Source organism: Herpailurus yagouaroundi, unplaced genomic scaffold (genome assembly GCF_014898765.1).
Source record: "Herpailurus yagouaroundi ecotype Mexico unplaced genomic scaffold, PumYag 159, whole genome shotgun sequence".
Taxonomy (NCBI): domain Eukaryota; kingdom Metazoa; phylum Chordata; class Mammalia; order Carnivora; family Felidae; genus Herpailurus; species Herpailurus yagouaroundi.
Genome location: NW_024412400.1, coordinates 65,958,907 through 65,979,500, shown reverse-complemented (window position 1 = coordinate 65,979,500; position 20,594 = coordinate 65,958,907). Strand labels below are relative to the sequence as shown.

At 35.4% G+C, this 20,594-nt stretch overlaps 1 protein-coding gene across 2 annotated transcripts in view; it reads left to right on the top strand.

Annotated features, from left to right (window-relative positions):
- The window catches only part of SPATA16 (spermatogenesis associated 16), a 257,968-nt gene extending 238,127 nt beyond the window's left edge, over window positions 1–19,841 (top strand). For both annotated transcript variants that reach the window (XM_040480776.1, XM_040480775.1), the window contains one exon: window positions 19,195–19,841. In XM_040480776.1, coding sequence (XP_040336710.1) covers window positions 19,195–19,317 — 123 coding nt within the window. In that variant the 3' untranslated portion in view covers window positions 19,318–19,841. The remainder of the gene's footprint in view (window positions 1–19,194) is intronic.
- The last annotated feature ends 753 nt before the right edge of the window (window positions 19,842–20,594 follow it).

Below are 20,594 nucleotides of genomic sequence, written 5' to 3'. Positions count from 1 at the left end.
AAAGCAATGATGAAAGAAATTGAAGATGACACAAAGAAACAGAAACACATTTCATACTCATGGATTGGAAAGAACAAATATTGTTAAAATGTCTATACTACCCAAAGCAATCTACACATTTAATGTAATCCCTATCAAAATGCTAACAGCATTTTTCACCTGACTAGAACAAACAATCCTAAAATGTATATGGAGCCACAAAAGATCCCAAATAGACAAAGCAATTTTGAAAAAGAAAAACAAAGCTGGAGGTATCACAATTCCAGACTTCAAGTTATATTACAAAGCTGTAGTAATCAAAACAGTATGGTACTGGCCCCAAAATAGACTTAATGATCAACAGAACAGAATAGAAAACCCAAGATAATCACATACTTACATGGCCAATTAATCCATGAGGAAAATCCAGTGAGAAGAAGTAGGAAAGCAGGAAAGAATATCCAATAAGAAAAAGTCTCTTCAAGAACTGGATACATGCAAAAGAATGAAAATAAACCACTTTCTTACACCATACACCAAAATAAGCTCAAAATGGATTAAAGAGCTAAATGTGACACCCGAAACCATAAAAATCCTAAAAGAGAGCACAGACAGTAATCTCTCTGCCATTTGCCATCACAACATCTTTCTAGAATATGTCTCCTGAAGAAAGGGAAATAAAAGGAAAACTATTGGGACTACACACATAAAAAACTTCTGCACAGCGAAGGAAACAATCAATAAAACTAAGAGACAACCTACTGAATGGGAGAAGTTATTTGCCAATGACGTATTCGATAAAGGGTTAGTATCCAAAATATGTAAGCTACTGATACAACTCAACACCCAAAAAACAAATAATACAATTAAAAATGGGCAGAAGACAGAAGCAGACATTTCTTCAAAGAAGGCATACAGATAGCCAACAGACATATGAAAAGATGCTCAACATCACTGATCATCAGGGAAATGCAAATCAAAACTACAAGATATCACTTCACACCTGTCAGAGCAGCTAGAATCAAAAACACAAGGAACAACAAGTGTTGGTGAGGATGTCGACAAAGGGGAACCCTCTTGCACTATTTGTGGGAATGTAAACTGGTACAGCCTCTATGGAAAACAGTATGGAGGTTCCTAAAAAAATTAAAAATATAGCTACTCTACAATCCAGGAATAGCACCACTGGGCATTTACCCAAAAAATGCAAAACACTAATTCAAAAGGATACATGCACCCTGGTGTTTATTGCAGCATTATTTGTAATAGCCAAACTATGGAAGCAGCCCAAGTGTCCATCAACTGATGAATGCATAAAGAAGAAGAGGTATATCTATATACAATGGAATATGATTCAGCCATAAAAAAGAATGAAATCTTAGCATTTGCAATGACATGGATGTAGCTAGAAAATGTAAGGCTAAGTAAGATAAGTCAGTCATAAAAAGCCAATATCATATGATTTCACATATATATGGAATTTAAGAAACAAAACAAACAAGCAAGGAGAGAGAGAGAGAGAGAGAGAGAGAGAGAGAGAGAGAGAGAGAAACCAAGAAACAGACTCTTAACCATGGAGAAAAAACTGATGGTTACCTGAGGGGAGGTGGATGGGGAGATGGGTGAAATAAGTGATGGGAATTAAGGAGTGCACTTATCATGTTGTTCACTGGGTGATATATAGAATTGTTGAATCACTATATTGTACACCTGAAATTAATACAACACTGCACGTTAGCCATACTGGAATTAAAAAAAAACTTAAAACTCAGTGGAGAGGCTCAATAACAGAATAAAGGAGACAGAGGAAAGAATCAGTAAAATGAGGATAAGAAAATAGAAATTACCCAATCTAGGGGCACCTGGGTGGCTCAGTCAGTTAAGCAGCTGACGTCAGCTCAGGTCATGATCTCATAGTTCGTGAGTTAGAGCCCCATATAGGGATCTGTGCAGACAGCTCAGACTCTGGAGTCTGCTTTGGATTCTGTTTCTGTCTCTCTCTCCCTCTCTCTCCCTCTCTCTCCCTCTCAAAAATAAATATTAAAAAAAAAAAAAAAACAACAAAGAAGAAAAGAAATTACCCAATCTAAACAATACCAATGGGCTCTAATAAAGGTATGTGCCCTGGGTCCTGTCTCTCTCTCTCTCTCTCTCTGCCTGGATTCTGCCTCAACTTCCCCATATGACATCTCGAAGCATGCTATGTACTTCTTCCAGGACTTATGAATAATATACTCTCTATTTCAGTTTCTCTTGTGGTCTTTTGTTAAACTGTGAGCAGTTCATCATCCAGTACCCTTGCTCTACTTAGCAAATGTTAACAAAGTCATAAGAGTCTTCCAGTCTTTCTCTGCCTTTTGTGGTTTTAATTGGGCATTTTATATGATTCTATTTTCTCTCCCTTCGTAGCATATCAGTTATGCTTCTTTTTTTACTTTTTTTACTGGTTGTCCTAAAGTTTTCAATATACATTTACAACTAATCCAAACCCACTTCCTTTTTTTTTTAAATTTTGCTTAATGTTTATTTATATTTGAGAGAGAGAGAGAGAGAGAGAGAGAGAGAGAGAATATGTGAGCTGGGGAGGGCAGGAGCAGAGAGAGACAGAGACAGAATCTGAAGCAGGCTCCAGGTTCTGAGCTGTCAGCGTAGAGCCCCATGCAGGGCTCAAACTCACCAGCCATGAGATCATGACCTAAGCCAAAGTTGGATGTTTAAAAACCTGAGCCACCCAGGTGCCCTGGCAAGTCCACTTTCAAATGGATACCAGTACACTATACCAGTACACAAGTAGTGTGAGTACCTTATAATAACAAAATAATCTTATTTTTTCATCTCTGTATCATTGCTGTCCATCATTTTATTTATATATACAAGCAAATATAAGCATATATATATATACATACACACATACTACATAAGCATACCTAATCAAATACATTGTTGCTATTATTATTGACCATTCACCAAGATAGACCACATTCTAGGCCATAAAACCACCTGAGAATTTAGATCAATAGAAATCATACAGAATTAGATTAGATTAGAAATCAATAACAGAAAGATAACTTAAAATCTCAAAATCACAGAAGCTAAACAACATACAGATGCATAATACATGGGTCAAATAAGAAATCTCAAGGGAAATTTTAAAATATTTTAAACTAAATGAAAATAAAAGCATAACTTACCAAATTTGCTGTATACAGTAAAAGTAGTGCTTAGAGAGAGATTTGTAGCATTTAAATGTATACATTAGAAAAGAAGAAAGATCTAAAATCAAGCATCTTAGTTTCCCCTGAAGAAACTAAAACAAACAAACAAAGGCAAATTAAATCCAAAGTAAGCAGAAAAAAAATAAATGTTAAGAATTAGAGCAGAAATCAGTGAAAGCAAAAACAGGAAATCAATAGGGAAAAACAACCAAAGATCAATAAAATCAATAAGCCTCTAGCCAAGCTAACCAAGAAAATTTTTAAAAAAATCAGAAGACACAAATTACTAATCATCAGAAATTAAAGAGGGGCTATCACTATAGATCCCATCAAAATTAAAAGGATAAAAAGGAATACTGTGAACAAATGCTATGCCCACAAATTTGATAACCTAGATGAAATGGTCCAATTCCTTGAAAGACACAATCTGTCAAAACTCACTCAAGAAGAAATAGATAATCAGAACAGGCCTATCTATTAAGGGTATTAAATCAATAATCAATAACCTTTTTGTTGTTTTTTTGTTTTTATTTTAGAGAGAGAGAGAGAGGATGAGTGGGGGAGAGGGGCAGAAGGAGAAAGAGAAAGAGAGAGAGAGAGAGAGAGAATGTTAAGCAGGCTCCATGTTCAGTGGAGAGCCTGATTTAGAACTCGATGCCACGACCCTGGGATCATGACCTGAGTCAAAATCAAGAGTTGGACACTCAACAACTGAGCCACCTAGGAGCCCAATAATTAATAACCTTCTAAACATATGAACAGCAAATATTTAAATGGGGGAATATATGTAGAGCAAATTATAAATGGGGGAAGGCAAAGACATGTTAAAGAAAATAAAGTGTCTACACTCCAGTTGAACATAAAATGAAGAAAAGAGTAAACTGAAAATTTTCAGACTACTAGTGTCTGCATTTTTTTATTGAAGTGTATTTATATATAAATATTATTTATATATATTATATATTAAAATATATATATTAATACCTAGAGCAACTACTAAAAATGCTATACAAAATGATACACTAAAAACACTAGATTACTTAAAATGGAATTCTAAAAAATGTCCCAGTGCCCCTAGGAAGGTTAAAAAAAAGAGAGAGAACAAAAAGAAAACAACAAATAAAATGACAAAGCCCTTACATACCAATAATTATATTAAACCTAAATGGTCTAAATAATGCCAAGGGAAAGAATTTGGCAAAATGAATATAGAATCATGATTCAACAATATTCTGTCTACAAACTCTTCAAATATAATGACAGGCTAAAGGTCAAAGGATGGAAACAGATATCACACAGACTTTAGTATAAGGAAAGCAGTAGTGGCTATATTAATACCGGACGAAGTAGACTTCAGAGCAAAGTAAATGACTGGAGGCAGAGAGAGATATTATATAATTATAAAAGGATCAGTCCACCAAGAAGACATAGCAATGTATATGCACCAAACAACAGGGCTGCAAAAGATATGAAACAAAAATTGATACGACTGAAAGGAAAAATGGACAAATCAACAATTATAGTTGGAGATTTTAACTCCTCTGTCTCAACAATTGATTGAGCAACTAATCAAAAAATTCAGCAGGAATGTATAGAACTCAATGATACCATCAACCAAGAGTACATAGCACACATTTATAGAACATCTATCCAACAGCAGAATACATGTTCTTTTCAAGTGCCCATGGAATATATACCAAGACAAACTATATCCTGCGCTAAAAACAAACTTAACAAATTTTTTAAAACTGAAATCATAAGCAACATTTCCTTCCACTGCAATGGACAAATATCAGAAAGATAACAGGAAAATCTCTAAATACTAGGATAATCCATGGATCAAAAAGAAGTCTCAAGAAAAATTTAAAACTACATTGAAAGATAAATGTATAACATTAAATGCATATAGTATAAAAGAAAAAATCTCAAATCAATTATTGAAGCCCCACCTCAAGAACATAAAAAAGAAAAACAAAATAAACCTAAATCAAGCACAAAAAGGAAATAATAAAAAGAAAACTAAAACTCCACGAAAATGAAAGAAAAAAAATAGAGAAAATCAATGAAAGCACTGGTTCTTTGAACAGATCAATAAAACCTGCAGACCTCTAGTAAGACTAAAGAAATAAAAAAGAGATGACACAAATCACCAATATCAGGAATGAAATCAGGTATCACTATACACCCTGCAGACATCAAAAGGGAATACTATAGCTCTAGAAATATAAATTTGACACTTAGATGAAATGTACTAATTCCTCAAGAAACACAAATCAGCACAACTCACCCAATATGGAATAATTTCAATCACTCTATAACTATTAAGGAAATTATTAATTCATAATTTAAAACTCCAAAAAGAAATCTCCAATCCCAGCTGGTTTGATGTAAATTCTGTATGATCTCTTTCAAAGAATGCAAGGGGAAGAAACCCTCCGCAATTCACATGATAAAACTAGTATTATCCTGATAACAAATAAGACAAAAATGGGGAAAAAATGCAAATCAGTATCTTTTATGAATATAGATGCAAAGAATCCTTAAAACATTAGCAAATAGAATTCAGCAACATGCAAGAATTATAGTCCATAACCAAGTGGAGTTTATTCCAGAGATGCAAGTCTGAATGTTTGAAATTCAATTTAATCTTCCATATTAACAGTATACAAAAGAAAAAAATTACATGATCACATCAATTGATAAAAAGCAGTCAACAAAATTTAACACCTATTCATGATATAAAAAAAAAAAACACTCAGAAGAGTAGAAATAGAGGCAAAACTCCTCACACTGTTAAAGAGTGTCTACAAAAATCCTACAGCTAACATTATACTTAATAGTCAAAGACTAAAGGCATTCCCCCTTAAGATCAGAAACAAGGCAAGGAAGTCACCTCTCACCACTCTTATTCAACATTGTGCTGGAAATTCTGTCCACCACTGAAAGACAAGAAAAGGAAATAAAAGGCACAGAGTTCAGAAAAGAAGAAATAGAACTTCCCTTTTTGCAGATGGCATGATTGTCTACATAGAAAATCCCAACGAATCTACAAAATGATGAGGAGGAGAAAGAGGAAGAGGAGGAGGAGGAGGAGCATAGTATAGACATCACTTACTCAAAATTGATATAGAGGCTTAAGGCAACTCCTATTAAAATTCCAGCAAGATTTTCCATAGATGAAGACAAGACTATTCTAACATTTATATGGAAAGACAAAGAACACAGAATAGCTAAAACACTTTAGAAAAAGAATGAAGTGGGAGGAATCAGTCTACTTAAGTTCAAGACTTTGTTAGCTATTAGTAATCAAGACTTTGTGGTATTGATGAAGAAATAGACACGTAGCTCAATGAAACAAAACAGAAAATTCAGAAATAAATCAACATAAATATAAAGGAGCAAAAGAAATTTAATGAAGGAAAGATAGCCTCTTCACCACATGAGGCTGGAGCATTTGTACATACATAGGCAAAAAAAAAAAAAAAAAATCCTGACTTAAGTATCACACTTTATTCAAAAGTTGACTAAAACTGTAAAATATAAAACTATAAAACTTTTAGAAAAAAAAATAGAAGAAAATCTCTGGGATCTTAGTATTTGCAAAGAGCTTTTAGATTTGATACAAAAAGCATGATCCATAAAAGTCTAATTGGCAAATTAGACTACAAAATTTTGCTTTATGAAAGATTCTTTTGCAAAGGATGAAAAGACCAGTTACAGGGCAAGAGAAAAATATTTGTGGACACATGTTCAACAAAGGACCAGTATTTAGATTATATAAAGAACTCTCAGGGCACCTGGGTGGCTCAGTTGAGTGCCTGACTCTTGATTTCAGCTCAGGTCATGATCCCAGAGTCATGGGATCAAATCCTGCATCAGGTGCCACATTGAATGTGGAGCCTGCTTAAGATTCTCTCTCCTTCCCTCTGACCCTTTCCCCCTCTCACACTCTCTCTCTCTAAAAAACAAAACAACAACAACAAAACACACACACACACACACACACACACACACACACACACACACCTCAAAATTCAGCAGTAAACAATCCAAGCAGTTAAACCAATTTGACAATGGACAAAAGATATGAACAGATATTTCACTAGAAAGAACGGCAAGTAAACACACTTTAAAAGACATTGAACATCATTAGCCACTAGGGAAATGCAAAGTAAAACCACAATGAGATAAACCACTGCACATCTATCAAAATAGCTAAAATAAAAAATAGTTGACAACACTAAATGCTGGTGAGGACCACTGACACATTGCATACATTCACATGTTGCTAGTAGGAATATAAGATGGCACAGCCATTGTGGAAAACAATATGACAGTTTCATTAGAAAACTAAAAATTGGTGCAGCCACTCTGGAAAACAGTGTGGAGGTTCCTCAAAAAATTAAAAATAGACCTACCCTATGACCCAGCAATAGCACTGCTAGGAATTTACCCAAGGGATACAGGAGTACTGATGCATAGGGGCACTTGTACCCCAATGTTTATAGCAGCACTCTCAACAATAGCCAAATTATGGAAAGAGCTTAAATGTCCATCAACTGATGAATGGATAAAGAAATTGTGGTTTATATACACTATGGAATACTACGTGGCAATGAGAAAAAATGAAATATGGCCTTTTGTAGCAACGTGGATGGAACTGGAGAGTGTGATGCTAAGTGAAATAAGCCATACAGAGAAAGACAGATACCATATGGTTTCACTCTTACGTGGATCCTGAGAAACTTGACAGGAACCCATGGGGGAGGGGAAGGAAAAAAAAAAAAAAAGAGGTTAGAGTGGGAGAGAGCCAAAGCATAAGAGACTGTTAAAAACTGAGAAAAAACTGAGGGTTGATGGGGGGTGGGATGGAGGGGAGGGTAGGTGATGGGTACTGAAGAGGGCACCTTTCGGGATGAGCACTGGGTGTTGTATGGAAACCAATTTGACAATAAACTTCATATATTGAAAAAAAAAAAGAAAACTAAATATGCATCTACCATATGACCTAATAATTGTACTCCTAGATTTGTTCCCGAGAAATCTAGATACCTTTCAAAAAATGAATCATTAAACTGTGGTACATGGAATAATGCAACAATGAAAAGGGACAAACTATGGATCCAACAACCTGAATAAATCTCCAGAGACGTGTAGAATTATGTACTATATGTTTGTACTGTATGTATGTAACCTTCTTAAAATAACAAATTGTAGAAATGGACAACAGATTAGTGGTTGCCAAGGCATAAGAGATGTGGAAACTGGAGAAAATAGGTGTAGCTATGAAAGGGCAACATGTGAGATCTCTGTGGTAATGGAGCTGTTCTGTATCTTGACTGTATCAATGTCAATATTCTGGCTGTGGTATTCTACAGTTTTGCAGGATATGACCATTGAGGCGAATTAAATAGAGTACACAGATTCTTCTTGTATTGCTTCCCACTGACGCACGTGAATCCACACTTGTCTCAAAAAGTTTAAAAATATGTATTTAAACCCTCAAATAAATTATACCATTAAATGTTGAAAAATAATTTTAAAAAAATTTAACATTTATTTGTTTTTGAGAGAAAGACAGAGCACGAGTTGGGGAGGGGCAGAGAGAGAGAAGGAGACACAGAATCTGAAGCAGGCTCCAGGCTCTGAGCAGAGCCCAATGCCAGGCTCTGACCCATGAACTGTGAGATCACGACAGGAGCCGAAGTCGGACCTTAACTGAGGCACCCAGGTGCCCCCCAAAATTTTTTTTAAAAACCATGATACGTGGTTTCCTGGACAAAGGGATAGCAAGGTTTTGTAATTGTTCTTTATACTAAGCATAACAAAAAGTATTATCGTTAAGAGAATTTTCAATCAAGAGTGGTAATACAGTTTAGCAGGAAGTATTTTTGTACTTTTTGTAACTTCTCAGGGGTAGATGCCTCATAGCTTCACGTTGTACTTTTATGACTAAAATACTAAATAATATAACAAGTTAACTAAGTGAAAAAGGAAGAATATGGGAATTGTTTGTCTGCTTGAATGCAGGCCAAAAGCTAAAGGAAACTGATATATTATGAATAACAGAAAAAACTCTGTTTCAGAAACTAAGTTTATTTTAGAAATTAATTTCAAGCCTGTTTGAAAACAATTGTCATTCTAATAAGAATTAAAATTCAAACTATTTTGGATGATAAATATTTAAAAGCATTTGGTCTGGAAACTAAATGGAACAGAGCAAAGAAATTAATGTTATCAAATCCACTGTGGTGGAGTGAAATGTCGGTTTTGCTGAGAGGATTTTGGCCCATACTGCTAATCTCCAGAAACACATTCTCATTCTGTAACTACCATCATAGTCATATAAACATGATATTTATTCCTGAAGAATGTGATTCTTATTTCATCTACATTTTTCCTTCTTAATAATTATCGTTAAAAGCTTTACTAAAAAATCCTTTGAGCACCCAATTCCTAAGGCATGAACATATGCAAACAAACCCCTATAAACATACCTAATCCCCTCTCCGTGATCCAGACTACATGAAATCCCATAGAAAGTCCCAATTCAAGTCTTCTCAGTGTAATTTACCCATGCTTTCATGTTTGAGGTTAACTTCCTCCCTCTGCCATTATTGGAAAGAAGCCACCTTTGTTCCCAAGGTACACCCTAAACATGGGTAGGCTTAGTAGGGAGCTTCAACCAGCAGGAAAAGTGAATTTTAGAAAGCATCTGTCATGTTTGAGGGGAAAATTAGAACTTAAGTGAGTTTCCTTTCACTTTAATGGCTTAGTTGTTGTATTCGTTTGCTAGGGCTACTGTAACAAAGTACCACAAACCAAGTGGTTTAAACAACAAAAATTGATGATCTCGCAGTTCTAGAGGCTGGAAATTCTAAGATCAAAGTGTCATGGGGTTGGTTCCTTCTGAGAGCCGTGAGGAAGAATCAGTTCCATGCTTCTCTAGCTTCTGGTGGTTTGCTGGTAATTTTTAGTGTACCTTGCCTTATAGAATTATCACTCCAGTCTCTCTGCCTTTGTCTTCACCTGGCACTCTCCCTGTGCACCCATCCAAATATCCCTTTTTTATAAGAACATCAATCATATTGGATTAGGGCGCATCCTAATGACTTTATTTTAACTTGACTACCTCTGTAAATAAGGTCACATTCTGAAGTACTGAGGATTAAGACCAACATATGAATTTGGGGACACCTGGGTGACTCAGTCGGTTAAGTGTGGGACTCTTGATTTCAGCTCAAGTCATGATCTCACAGTTCATTTCATGCGTTCGAGCTCTGCATTGGGCTCCATGCTGGCAGTGTGGAACCTGCTTGGGATTCTCTCTCTCTCTCTCTCTCTCCCTCTCTCTCTGTCCCTCCCTCACTTGTGCTCTCTAACTCTCAAAGTAAATAAATAAACTTAAAAAAAAAAAGACCAAAATATGAATTTTGAAAGAATACAAATCCACTCAGTCCAGTAGTGTTTGATTTTAAATGACTTTAGAAGGAAAAAGGCCACCCAAATCTTCAAAGTGACCCTCCCTCCCCTCTACCATATCTGAATGACTCCCCTTTCAGAGCCTTATTAGGCCACTGCCATATAGTCCCCTATTGTTACCATCTCTCACCAACTTGGTTCATGTTGAGCTTCTTGTCATTTCTTTCCTTAGTTTGCCCCATTTCTATCTATTGCCCTAAAATTCAGTTTCTTCTTCAGCAGTGCCTTTGGCCTCATGGCCAGAACTCACACAATAAATGGAAGGCAGTAATGTGGCTTACATGCCTTCAATTACCACATGAAAGTAAGTTGGATCTATGTGCAAATTAAGGCACAGTCAGCATCACACAATGGTGGAGGGTTAATAGCCATCCTCTTTCACATGAAAGCTTTTAAATGAACAGTGTCACCTGACCCAAGAGCATCCTCATACTTTCCACCTACATATAAATTGCAAACCAATTTATTTTCCCCTGTTTTTAATTTAAATTTTAGTTAGTTAACATACAGTGAAATATTGGTTTCAGGACTAGAATTTAGTAATCATCACGTATTTACCACACCCAATGCTCATCACAAGTGCCCTCCTTAGTACCCATTACCCATCTAGTCCATCTCCCACCCACCTCCCTCCAACAACCACAGTTTGTTCTCTATCATTAAGAGTCTCTTGTGGTTTGATACAAACCAATTTAAAGTAAAAGATTATTGGAGTAAATATGCAAGTACCTTTCAGCATGCCTATATTTAAAGTGATTATGAATGGTTATATGTGGGAAACCGTATTATTTTTATCTGTAAAAATGTTGCATTTTATCCTGAAATCCAGCAGAAAGTTGTAAGTTTTGATATGCTGAAAAAATATAAAATCATTAACTGAAAAGAAATATTTTAGTGCCCCAGTGCATAATCTTGTGCAGTTATGAGATGAAAAGGAAATGAGTGTGCTGTGAACTACCTTCTGCTATTAAGCTAATCCATAATAGGGGCCCTTTGTATACAACATACAATTTTGATACATCTAGAGAAGAAAATACTGGCCTTTCAGGTATGATAATTTTATAAATGGGACATAGGGGAGGCTCGAGAATCCCAGTATCTATGGGTGTTTATATTAACCACTTCAGTACTTTTCAGTATATATAAAACCACAACAATAGAAGTTGTTGGTTCCCTCTCATTTCCGTAGTGCTTCTCCATGTGGTACAGGCAAGTTGTACTGTGTTCTCCTTCCATGGAGCACATTTCTGTAGAATGAATCCAGGCCAAACTAAACATCATAGAATCAGTCCTTTAATGTTGGAATGGATTTAAAAAATTTATTGAATTCAACCCCTAGTTCACACATGACTCATAAATACTTCATGCTCTCCAAAAGAGTCATCTAATGTGTGATTTCCAGTCTCTGTGATGGGGGTTGCCATACCTCACCCTAAAGTCCCTTTCATTTTTAGACAGTTGTGAAAAAAACAGTAATATCTACTACTTACATGCTATAATTTTTTACCCTTTTGAAGACTCATTTAGTTATTCATTGATTCAGCAAATATTTACTGAGAATCTACTATGTCACCAGCCACTATACAATGTACTGCTATTATAATCTTCATGGGTGGCTTAGCCATTTATGAAGAGCTTTTCACAAACATCATACCATTTAATCTTCACAAAAACCCTGTCAAGTGGACTATTATCATTATAAATTTATTATTTTTAAATTTTTTAATGTTTATTTTTGAGTGAGACAGAGTGCAAGCAGGGGAGGGGCAGAGAGAGAGGGAGAGTCAGAATCCAAAGCAGGCTCCAGGCTCTGAACTGTCAGCACAGAGCTTGAAGTGAACAGTCACACAACTCATGAACTGTGAGATAATGACCTGAGCCAGTCAGACACTTAACCGACTGAGCCACCCAGGCACCCCATAAATTTATGATTTATACTAGAGGTGAGAAAATGTAAGTTCTTGCAGTTCTAGAGGCTGGAAATTCTAAGATCAAAGTGTCATGGGGTTGGTTCCTTCTGAGAGCCATGAGGAAGAATCAGTTCCATGCTTCTCTAGCTTCTGGTGGTTTGCTGGTAATTTTTAGTGTACGTTGCCTTATAGAATTATCACCCCAGTCTCTCTTAACTTAGTCTCTGACTTAGTCACATGACCAGAAGACTCGAGAATCAAATTTACCGTCTAATTCCAGATAGCACTCTTTCCACTGTATGAGCTAACACAAACAAATCTGTTACTCTTTCCACATAACAACCTTGATATACTTGGACACCACAGACTCCTGTTATGATTCCCTTCTTCATATTAGAGACCTCTAGATCCTTCAACTTTTCTTCATACAGATTGGAGTAAGCCCCTTGACATACCCACAACCACACATGATAGCCCAGATATGATATGACCTGAGAAGAGAAGGGATAAAAGCATTTGTCTCCTTTGAAACAGACACATTTTACTTGAAAGGGAATTTTTTCATATTTTTATTGAGATATAATTAACATATAGCATTATATTAGTTTCAGATGTACAACATAATGATATTCATATATATTGTGAAATGATCACCACAGTAAGTATAGTTAACATCCATTACCAAGCATAGTTACAAGTTTTGTTCTTGTTATGAGAAGTTCTAAGATCCAATCTCTTATCAACTTTCAAATATACAGTACAATACCGTTAGCTATAGTCACCATGCTGTACATTACATCCCCATGACTTATTTTTTTATAACTAGAAGTTTGTACCTTTTGACAACCTTCATCTATTTTGCTGACCTCCCACCCCAAACTTCTTTATTATTTTCTTAAGTTTATTTATTTATTTTGAGAGAGACAGAGACCACATGAGAGAGACAGAGACAGCAGGGGAGGGGCAGAGATAGAGGGAAAAAGAGAGAATCCCAAGCAACCTCTGCACTGTCAAAGCAGAGCCCAACATGGGGCTCGAACTCATGAAACAGTGAGATCATGACCTGAGCCCAAACCGAGAGTCTGACGCTTAACCGACTGAGCCACCCAGGTGCCCCCCATCGACCCCCAACTTCTGACAACCACCAGTCTGTTCTCTGTATCTATGAGCTCAGTTGTCTTTCTCTGACTTATCTCATTTAACATAATGACTTCAAGTTCTATTCATTTTTTTGCAAATGACAAGATTTCTTTTTTATGGATGAATAATATTCTTCTGTGTGTGTGAATGTGTGTGTGTTTGTGTGTGTGTGTGTGTGTGTGTGTGTGTGTGTGTGTAAGACATTTTCTTTTTTCATTCATCCCATCAGTGAACACTTAGGTTGCTTCCATGAGACAGACACATTATTGTCTATAATCAGATTAGTATTTAGGGAGGCCACCAGAAAATACTGTTTATTTACAATGAGCTAATATGAGCTATCAGAAACTTATCTTTCCTTTCCCTTTTCTGCCCCTTCCTAATTCTGACTTTTATATCACTGAATTTTGAGACCTAATCACAAGACTTTAATGTATGGCAACTACAATTAGCACAGTTACTGAGGCAGCATCCCTCACAGAGTAGAGGCCAAAAACATAGTGTCTATTAAAGTTGTTTATATTTTTATTTTATTTCACTTTTGTATTTTTTTCATTTAGTTACATTTTTTCTATTTACCAAGCATACACTTCCAGATTCAAGTATTAATACTACTGTTAAATAATAGTAATTCAGACCTATGCAAATAATTCACATAAATTGTTTAATTTAACCCTACTAAGATCCTGTGAAACAACTGATAGAAAAGGAAACTTAGGTTTTAAGAAGTTAGATAAAATTGCACAAATTCACACATGAAAATGCTGGAGCTGGAATTCCAAACAAGATATATCTGACTTCAATCTAATACCGTATCTCTGCAATAATCACCTTTTTACTCTGAATAACTGAAAGTATCATTCTTGTTTTCTTAGCACTTTATAACTACTAGAATGCTTTTCACATGGTGGACTGAGGAATAGAGGTTGTTGGTTTTTCTTTTAATTTGGAGTTGTGTTTCATTCTGGCTTTTAGCCTAGTACTAGATTATTATTATAGATCTATTTTTTTGTTAATTTCTGATTATGTGAACTGTTTTTCTATTTCTTATATTTGTCACTAGTCAAACTCATTTCTTTTCCCTAAAACTGTTCATCTAATTATATTTCATATCTCATTAAAATATCATTATCTCAAGTTAGAAACTGTGCAGTCATTCCTAATTTTGCCTGCCTCTTGTCCCAACACAGAATTTTTCATCAAGTCTATAGAGTTTACTTCCTAAATGTTCCTTAAGTTCTTTCTTCAGGCCCTCGTAGTATTCTCCATATCCTATTACACTGGTCCCTTAATTAATTCACCTTCCTTTAGTTTCCCTGGCTGCATTCACTCCCTGTAGTGTTACCAGATTTACTTTCTAACCACATGGCTAAATATTTTTCAACTTTTTACAAGCTGACTCCAATCAGTATTTCCTGCTATCTGTATCTCTACTCCCAGTTCCCGGGTGCCCACATCTATGCTGTAAGAAACTTATCATTGTCAAATAGCCCATGTACTTTCACAACCTTGTTCTTATGGATGCCCTTTCCTCAGCTTGAAACGTACTTCTTATCCTGGCAAAGAGCCAGCTCCTATATCCACCAATGCACATCCATATCCCTTCAAATAGAATTCATTGCTCTAAAAAAAAAAAAAAAAAAAAAAAAAAAAAAAAAGAATTCACTGTTCTGACATTTTTGCTAATAGAACTTTTTGTACATAATTCTTACATAAACAGTTATGCTCTATTGCAATCATTTCTTCATTAATTCTCTCCTCCATGAATATGAGTTCCTCATAAGCAAATATCTTGATATTTTTGCTTATCACCCTGTTATAGTGCCAAGTATATAGTAAATGTTCAATAAATATTTGCATGAAAGAACAAATGTGCTCCCTTTGAAATCTGAGCTGACTAAAAATTTTCTTGTAATTTAAATTGGTCTGTTTGGCTACCTCCACATTTCTCTCTCATTGGTATTATTTGCTTTTATACTGTTAGAATTTTAAGATCTCCTATACTTCTCAAGCTGTCTTCTCACTTACAGTTGCACTGGCATCTTCATTCTGAACTTCTTGGATCTATACTAAATCATGGCTGACAGATTTTTGCGTATAAGATTTAAAGGTCCTCAGAAACTAGTTGATAATAATTTCCTTTGATGTGAATTATCACTGATAGCCATGTGCTAGGTGAGAATCTGCCCTCTCACTGACACCTTGAGTCCCTGTGATCATCGGACATCCCAAAATTCTTTGCATGCTCATTTGGTCTGATGTCCATATCCCTGTAAAGCCAAGTCAGCATTGACATATAGATATATAAGAAAATGTTATCCGCCCATTTTGCAAATGGGAAAATTAGACCCAGAATGACCAAGTAGACTATCTGATATAGTTAAGCAAGGAGATTCTGTACCTAAAAGGAAGTCTAATAAGGCCGTTGCTCCAAAAACTGGCTCATTTCCTTCCTTACATGCTTACATATTTCTTTGTGTTTTATTTCCCTAAGGGCTTTATAGAAATTTCTATCATTTGCAATCTGTTCTTAGTTAGATGAATCTATTTTCTCTTCAACCAGCATTTTTCTTTCCTTGACGTAAAAAAGAAAATAAAGAACCAGCTTCACTAAAAACATGTTGCAGCTCTCCTACACTTCAGAAAGTATAGAAGCTAAAATTGACTTACTTTACTGCATAGTGTGTCATTCATCTAATGGTATAATCTAAGAGAATAACCTGTGATTTGAAAAATGTGAGGACTCACATAAGACTGAACTAACCTAGATCTGATGTGAGTACAAGTCATGGAATTTTTTGGCTTGGAGTGTCCTTGGAAATTATCCAGGCCAACCTTTTCTTCACCAAAGGTTAGTTAAACTGAAGCTCAGAAAGGCCAAGTGACTTTTCGAGAGTCATAGATTAGGGTTATAAAGCCACAAGGATTACAAGCCATGAGCAGAATTCAACACTAACTCTCTTTATCCAGTGCCCTTTCTATCTCATTCTGTTTCAAGTATGGAGACCACACCTTGTAGTCATCTTGCCTGGAGACTCTCAAGGTAATTTGTAAGAGATAATAAAGCCTTCTGATGTGCTCCATACAAGGCAACACTTTGAATATGGAAAAACAGATCAGTTTCTGAATGTCTTCTCTATTATCAGGAAAGAAGATTATTGAGGGTCCACCATATTCTAAATGATAGGAATAGTGGACAATGTGGGCTTAGTCTGCCTTATAATCCTTAAAACCCAGTTAGGAAGACAGATACTAAATAAATCATTATAATCAAGTAAGATATATATGCGTGTGTGTGTGTGTGTGTGTGTGTGTGTGTGTGTGTGTGTACACATATAATTTGCAACTAGATTAATGGGCTGCAATGGGAATATGTTACTGAGAAACCCAACCTGGTCTGGATTATCCAGGAAAATGTTCCTGACGCACTGATGTTGAACCTGAAATCCAGAGGAAACGTAAGGATTTTCCAATGGGAGTAATCCATCACATGGTATAACATTAGGAAGTTTAAGGGAACAGAGTACACTGCACTGCTGTGTTCAAATAACTGAAAGATGTACTACACAACTGAGGCAAATGGAGTGATAGAAGACATAATTAGAGATGCAAGTGAAACCAGATCACTCAGAAGTGTGTAGGCCACATTAAGGGCTTGGGAATCCATTTAAGTTTTTCCAGCAAGGGAAAAACATAACCAGATTTACATTTTTAAAAGATCATTTTGGTATCATTAGGAGAATGAGTTGAAAGCATAACATGTAGACAGACCAGGTAGGAGGTAAACACATAGGCATGTTAGACATGCACATGGTATATACTCTAGACCTCCAGTTTAATTTAACAGCACTCTGTTTCAATCAGACATTTTATGTTTCTTCTTTGTCCTTTCTAATGAAAGGCAACCCAGTTAGTCAACCCTGCTTTTAATAAATACACTTTAAAAAGCAAAAAAGACAATAGCCACCTAATGGATATTTTAAAACAATTATGTTTCTGTATCATTGAAGAAAGTTTGTGCGTTAGGATTGTAATTTTAAATTGCATTTGGGCTAACTGCAAACATTCTAATTGTAGAGAGCTTTGATTTAAATGACACATTTTCAGTGCAAAAACATGAGTGAGTCATCAACTCAACTATTGCAGTAATGGTAAAGTGCCATCCATTACATTTGTTTTGATTGTTCTCTGTGTTAATTTTGTATTTATGATTTTGGTGTAAGTTGGATAATATAAATGTATGAAATACATAGAATAATTCACTGACTTCATGACAGTCCAAAAATATTCTGTCAAATGATTTTGACGATTGATGCAACGATCAGACATCATAAACAACAACGTGCTTTTGGAGAAATTTGCCTGAAGTAATTTTAAGTTTTCAAAAAGAATTGTTTTCATAAAAGTAAATTATATTATTTTTCTAAGGAAACCAATGGACAATTTACATCACCTAGTGTAATAGAAGTCCTAAGCATAACATATAAATGAATGCTACCATTTATTATTCTTTTTGACAATTTGAATTATCTTTTGGATATCACCCTAAATGATAAATCAAGTGACTTAAAAGTAAAACTCAAAATTGGAAAACTAGAGTTTAAGTGCTTTTATCTTAAGGAGATGATATGCCCATGTATCTTGAGTAGTAAGTGTTCTAGCTTTGAGCTAACTTTATGACAATGGGCTCTTCAGTGAGTCATTTTAGGCTAATATGCTATGCAGGTGCTGGGAGTCAAGGTTAAGTATGAATTATTACATCTACAGACTTTCATGAGAGCCCAATGCAGCATATATGTAAACTGTTTTATTCTATAGGTCTTTAGCAGAATGAAATAGTGACAAATAGTGTAACATATTCAACCATCACTGAATAATTACAAGTTTTCTTTGGAGAAAGACTTATAGTTTAGAATTATTGTTTTGTATATCATTACTTTATCTTATTCCCTGGGGTGTGGCATTTTTTAAGAAAATGTATTTTCTCAAAATTTTGTTTTGATTTAAAAGAAATAGTTCTTGCTAAGACAATGTGTAATATTCATTTTTCTCCCAAGTTGGCCAGAGGCATACAAATGCTAGAATCTCTGGCTTTGAGGGGTGTGGATTCGTTTTTCCATTCTTCCTTTTGCTAATGGTAGAGTTTTTCACCATTTATTTCTTTTTGAAATCCCTGATTTTTCTGACCATTAAAGATAATGGGTGATGATATTCCCCATTTCTATACCCAGTACATAGGACTGAGTGGTACAGCAAACTCCTGCATGTCTGCTTCATGTTCCTAAAACAGGGGAATCTGAAATGGAAACAGAAGGAGGCTTTTACGTTCAATCATGTCCATCTCCGCCGATTCTGTTCCAACATGGATCTGTATGTGTCATTTAATTTAAAATACCTCACCATTTTCCTAACTACACAAAACCTGGGAAAAAACAACAAATCTCATTCTCTGTCCTTATTTCTTCTAGGTTGGACGAATTGAAGACTTCCTATACCAATTAGAGGATAGTTTCTTAAAAACTAAAAAACTGAGAACCGCTAGAAGGCAAAAAACAAAACTGAAGCAGCTTCAAACTGTGCAGCAAAGCTAGTCACTGGGGAGCAGGTGCTACTAACCATCAAGATGTCCCAGAGAAAGGGGCAATGGCCTCCAACCAACCTGACTCTGACAATCCAGTAACAAAGGCCTATCACCAAAGAAGTGAGGTTGGACTCCCCTTGGCTCTTCTTTACAAAGGTGTTCTATACTTCATTAATCTTGGCTGGCAGCAGTAAATGTTCTCAACAAGTTTGACTTGACTCTTGTTCAAATTCGACTTATGTAAACAGCTTATAAAATAACCATTGCTGCCTCTTTCACCTGCTTTGTTCTTTCAAAATCTACTAAGGTTTACTAGTTCTACCCAAGTATGTTTGTAGTATTCGTTCATAGTCATGTGTATGATCAAGAATTATTCACATACCTTATATAGATACGGACAAACAATATGCATGCAAATTTACAAATTATCAAACTGATAATATACTTTCTCAATCCTTATGGAGATAAGTCAGATGTGGTATGGCTGATATTATCAGTTGAATTATCTCATTAAAATCTCTATTCTCTCCTCTGGATTCTTTACATTCCCTCCCCTTAAATGTGTGACTCCTGACTCAAATGTGTGACGAACACACATATGTGACAAGGTAGTGAGTCAATAGCCATCACTTAAGACCTCTGCTGACACCAAAAAGGGGGTTTAAAGACAGGGTAGTAAGAAAGAACTCAGATACAGAGTAAAATAAAAAGGAAAACATATTTTTTTTAAATAATGGGAAAAACTGACTAGGATCATAGAGTACATTGATAATAAACAACATGAAAAGGGAAAAAGAATAACAACATACCTAGAGCTGAATTTTTCGTTATACAATGAGATTGTAAAAGCATCAATTAATAACTTAATCTCAAGTGTATGTTAGATTTGTGTAGTCGTAGTTATGCAAGGTATAAATATTTTTAAATTTTGAAGTAAACTGGGACTTTGGTTTTCCTGTGGACTATCTTACCTTCTTTTCTACCCCACCCCAAAGAACTCCATCACTGCTACCACCTTCCCTCAAGATTGTAGGCAGTTAAAGACAGTTTAAGAAACTCCTTTTTGTTTTTATGGCATCTCAGTTCTATTCTCATAAATAAATACTGGAAAATAATTATTTTCTCTGGGAAGTTGAGTCTAGCCAAATGTGGGAGTCTAAGGTAAATAGCTTAGCCTCCCATCCTACCACCTCTACTGTTCTGCTATCACTTCTCTCCATCGTGAGAATTTCCCGTTATTGAAAGAAAGAAAGAAAGAAAGAAAGAAAGAAAGAAAGAAAGAAAGAA